Source organism: Dioscorea cayenensis, chromosome 17, assembly GCF_009730915.1.
Source record: "Dioscorea cayenensis subsp. rotundata cultivar TDr96_F1 chromosome 17, TDr96_F1_v2_PseudoChromosome.rev07_lg8_w22 25.fasta, whole genome shotgun sequence".
NCBI lineage: Eukaryota > Viridiplantae > Streptophyta > Magnoliopsida > Dioscoreales > Dioscoreaceae > Dioscorea > Dioscorea cayenensis.
In genome coordinates, this window is record NC_052487.1 from 6,674,630 (window position 1) to 6,679,419 (window position 4,790).

The 4,790-nt window shown below is 35.8% G+C and overlaps 1 protein-coding gene across 1 annotated transcript; it reads right to left on the bottom strand.

Annotated features, from left to right (window-relative positions):
- Window positions 1-1,791: 1,791 nt before the first annotated feature.
- LOC120281073 lies at window positions 1,792-2,226 on the bottom strand. The gene has a single exon (XM_039288007.1). It carries the CDS (start codon window positions 2,224-2,226, stop codon window positions 1,792-1,794), a length of 435 nt encoding a protein of 144 aa, XP_039143941.1.
- Window positions 2,227-4,790: the final 2,564 nt, after the last annotated feature.

Consider the following 4,790-nt stretch of genomic DNA (forward strand, 5'->3'; position numbering starts at 1 on the left):
TCCCACTTATACTCAATCCTAACCATTATGGTATCTTACACACATCTTGTCAGGATGCCGATCTAGCATAGCTTGTGATAGTGGCTTGGTGAGTGGGTTAGCTAAATTATCCATTGAGGTTATTTTCTAGATGGCTATGTCGCCCCTTCCAACAATCTCTTGAATGATGTGGTACCGCCGCTCGATATGTTTGGATCTACTGTAATACTTTGGTTCCTTCACCTGTGTTATAGCTCTATTGTTGTCCCAATAAAATGATAATAAAAACTCCACATTTGGAACCACCAAATGTTCTATCAAGAACTTCTTAATCTAAACAACCATCGATGCAACCACATATTCAGTCTTAATGGTGGAATCTGTAGTAGTACCTTACAACTATTTTATCTCTCTGTTTCACATTAAGAGTGAATATAATTAAACCCTGGAGTGGATTTCTAGTCATCAATATTAGACTGAAAGTATGAATCTATGTAAACATCCACACTTAACTCTCCATTGCTATAGATTAGAAGCATTTCTTTAGTCCTCAAACACTTTAGCATACATTTCATATTTATCCAAAGCTCCTGCCCTAAGAAGTTCATGACCCTACAAACAAATAGTCAAACCTATGTAACTATGCATAGAACGAATCATGTCCAATAAGGTTCAATTCCTATGCTCAACTACCCAATTCAGTTGAGGAGTCGCTGGTGGTGTTAGTTGTGAAACTATCCAATGTTCCTTTAGGAACAAGTGAAACTAAACATTCATATATACACCACCACAATCCCATCATAGTGTCTTTATATAATGACCAACTTGATTTTCCGATAAATCCTTATACTCTCTGAACTTGTCAAAAGCATTTGACTTGTTCTTCATTAAGTACACATACCACACCTTGAATGAACATCGGTAAAAGTTATGAAATAATGGAAACCTGTGCCAATCATCTCATTGATCATCCCACAAACATCGGTGTGCACTAAATCCAAAACTTGTGTTACCCTCTCAGGATGTCTAATGAAAGGGGATTTGGTCATCTTGCCAAAGAGACATGACTCACATATCGGATAAGGATCTAATCCCGATGGACCTATGAGGCCATCCTTCTTCAACTCATGAATCCTTTGTTCTCCAGCATAACCTAATCTTAAATGCCTTATAAGTTTATTTATTTATCTCATGCCTACCATGTCTTTTAGTTATAGCATGCACAACACATTTATTCTGAACATTTAGATAATACAATCTATTCAGTAAAGAGGCATTTCCAACTAATTTATTTCCAAAATAAATATCACAATTAGTTTTACTAAATTTTAAAGGCATATCCTTTTCTAACTAAAACTGGAATAGAAACAATGTTCTTTAACCCATTTGGTAATACTAAACAATCCTCTAAAACTAAGACATGTCCAAAATATAAATGAATAAAAGTAGATCCTATGTGAGTTACTGCGACACACTATTAGCTTCCCATGTTAATCATCACCTCTCGTTCACCCAGCTTCCACCTTCTTTCCAGATCCTGATTCATAATACAAACATGAGCATTAACTCCTTAATCAAGAATCAAAGAAGTAGAAAATACAAAAAATTGAATGAAATTTGCTTTGAAAACAAATTGTTCCATAACTGTAGCGCTATCTACTCTAAGCTGTGGGCAATTCCATTTCCAATGACTGACCTCTCCACAATGGAAACACTTACCCCCTTGCTTGGAGCTTTCATCCACATAAGCCATACCTTTCTTCTTACCTACTTATCCCATAGCTTTAGGAGCCAAAGCATTATGTTTCTTGGCTATCTTTTCATCTTGAGCTTTGAGGCCCTAAAAGTAGAGATAGCCAAAGGAACAACATCCTTCCCTTTAGTCTTCATTTGTAACTGAGTACTCACTAGCTTGTGAAGAAGACCCGCCAGTGTGCACTCAATATCATTCATGTTAAAATTAACAATAAACTGAGAGAAGGAATCTAGAAGAGACTGAAAGATGAGATCAACCTGAAGGTTGTAGTCCATGGAAAAGTCAAGAGCTTCCAACCTCTCAATCATAGAGATCATCTTGAGGACATGCTCTCCAACCTCACCACCCTCACTCATCTTTGCCCTAAAATGCTCTCTCGATATTTTATACCGAGCAGTCCGACTATGTTGTCCATAGAGCTCTTGCAAGTGCAACAGTATCGATCTTACATCACTCATCTTTTCATGAGAGCGTTGCAGATCACTGCTCATGTAGGCTAACATATAGCTCCTCACTCACAAGTCATCATCGAGCCATTTTAGATAAATGCCTTGTTCTTCCTTACTTGTCTCTAGTAGAGGTTCAGTAGGAATATCGGCCTAAAGAATGTACATGATTCACTCTTAATTGAGGATTATCTTCAAATTCCTAAGCCAATTTATATAATTGGGCCCCATAAGGATATTTTTCTCAAGAAAATATTAAGTGGGTTATTAGTCATATCAAGAAATAAACTGCAAAAAAATAAAAATCAGATTATTAGTTCACTTATATTATACCCAAGTTATATTTATATCTTTAAATAAAACTTGGCTCCCACTACATTTTTCACAAATCTACACTCCAACTGTAGAAATCTGAAATCCTTGTTGGTAGGATTTCGTAGTGAGCGATTGTGTTCTCTATTAAACCTAATGGAGCTCAACTCATACGGTATAATTGCACCACAAGAGTTAATAAAGTGGCGTCCCATGCCAACTTATTCCATAGGTAGTCCAATCAATTTTGGTCCATAGTTTACCAAGCCTTAACACATACAGTTTAATTGGCCAGTAAACTACCTGAATCAAGCCCACCAACTTCTGTTAATCTAACAATTGAATTCTATCCTCTCAACCCATACAGTATAATTGGGGAGGAATTTGTTTCAACAGAGGGCATCTAATGCACTAAAGATTCTTAAAATTATAAGCAAATACAAGACCCCCTCATAAAGGGAAGATATCATGCACCCTCATAACATTAATCACCCAATGCTTGGTGGAGAGCTAGGACATTTCATGCCCTTCCACTTGGTATTTTTCTTTTGGGAGAATTTTTCTGCATGTTATTAATTAGGTCTCACATTACATCAAACATATATGTATAAATATGACATACATACACATTCAAACCATCACATGCATACGATCATGAACATCTAAGATTAACCCAATTTAATAGGTTAATCTAAAATCCTAATATATTACATGGTTTTGCGCTCCATACAAAAGAAGGACTTCATGCCTGGCTTCTTGCTCCACGTAGTCTCGGACACTTGTGTCACTTGATTATATTTTCTCTAATTTGCAAATATGTATCCTATATACAATCTACTTTTGCAAAAATTAAAGAAAATTACATTGGACATAATATGGTCCAAATACATAAACACAAAGTAAAATAAATATAACAAGCACCAAAATTCATGATCGTAAGTCATCCATCCATTCAATACATCAAAGAAAAAATAAAATTAATCATAAATTACATTGGTGTAGGTACAATGTTAATTAAAATAAATAAATAAATAAATAATAATAATAACAAATAAAATAAGGGAAAATTACTGTTCACCCCCTCATGAATTTCAAAAATTCCTAAACAGCCCCTCCAACTTTTGCACACCACAGACTTTCCTTCAGTTTTAATTTAAATTCTCTTTTACCCCCTCCCAGTCGCTTCAACTGGGTTAAGTTTATGAATTTCTATTTTTGCCCTTGCAAATGGTGGGAAAAAAACCGCCCAATCACATCATCTTTTGCACTTTATGCTATTTTTTTCCTTCCTGTTTTTTTTTTTCAGGCAAAGTTTAGAAGGCCGAGCACATCTTGTTCTTCATCATCTTCTTCTTCTTCTTCTTCTTCTTCTCATTTGGTTTGTTTGATTTGAGTTCTACCAGTTTCACGATAAGGTGAGAATTTTTTCGTTGCTCTCTCTCTTTGATCATTCTACGGGAGGGAGGACGTAACACAATTTATAAAAATGTGAGCAATGGGGTCTCGATGTTTCCCGTGTCAGGGTGAAGTTTATCACATCTGATGGATCAGTTTTTCCAATAGAAAACGAGGTTTACATTTAGTGGATGTACCATTGTCGAATCCTACTGAAAAGGAGTTCCTTTCATTATAAAGTTCTTCTCTTTTACATTTATCTAGTTGTATAAGTTAATTATTGTTTAACTTTGCACGTCTCTATTTAAATATTTGTCTTAATGTTTAAATATTTCAGGTAACGTTTAAATTTTTACTTTATCATTTAAACACTTTATGTCTCTGCTTAAAATATTGTTCTTTTTTGTTTAAACTGAAGTGTTGGCATTAATTCAGATTTTGCGAGCGCTCCAGTCCCACCCCTGGTGACCTTGATGGTGTGGGATGCCTTTCTTCCTCGTCAGATCAATCTGAAGTGTTGTCGTTAGAATTCAGAAGATCAAGGATTGGCCCTTATACAAGGCCGCAGATGGCAAGTTTATGGTATCCCGTGCACAAAAATTAATAACGCCATTAAATTTTCTAAAATTTCTAAAATTTAACATAAATATCGGAAAACCCCTTCCTCGTTATCAGTCAAGCTCGTTCCCCCGTGCGTTTCCATTTTTTTCTCGGATCTGAAGCGTCAACCGGCTTGTGGACTTCACGCCATAAATGAGAAGGAATACCCCTTCCCCTGGACACCCCCTCCTCCTCCTCCTCTGCTTCTTCTAGGATGAGTTTCTTCTTTATTTGTCCAAGATATTCGCTTCAGTCAAACCACATTTTTAAGATCAACTCTATCTTAAAGGATGTGTTATGAT

Coding starts and splice junctions, on each gene's coding strand:
- LOC120281073 (XM_039288007.1), bottom strand. CDS start 2,226: ATGAGCAGTGATCTGCAACGCTCTCATGAAAAGATGAGTGATGTAAGA.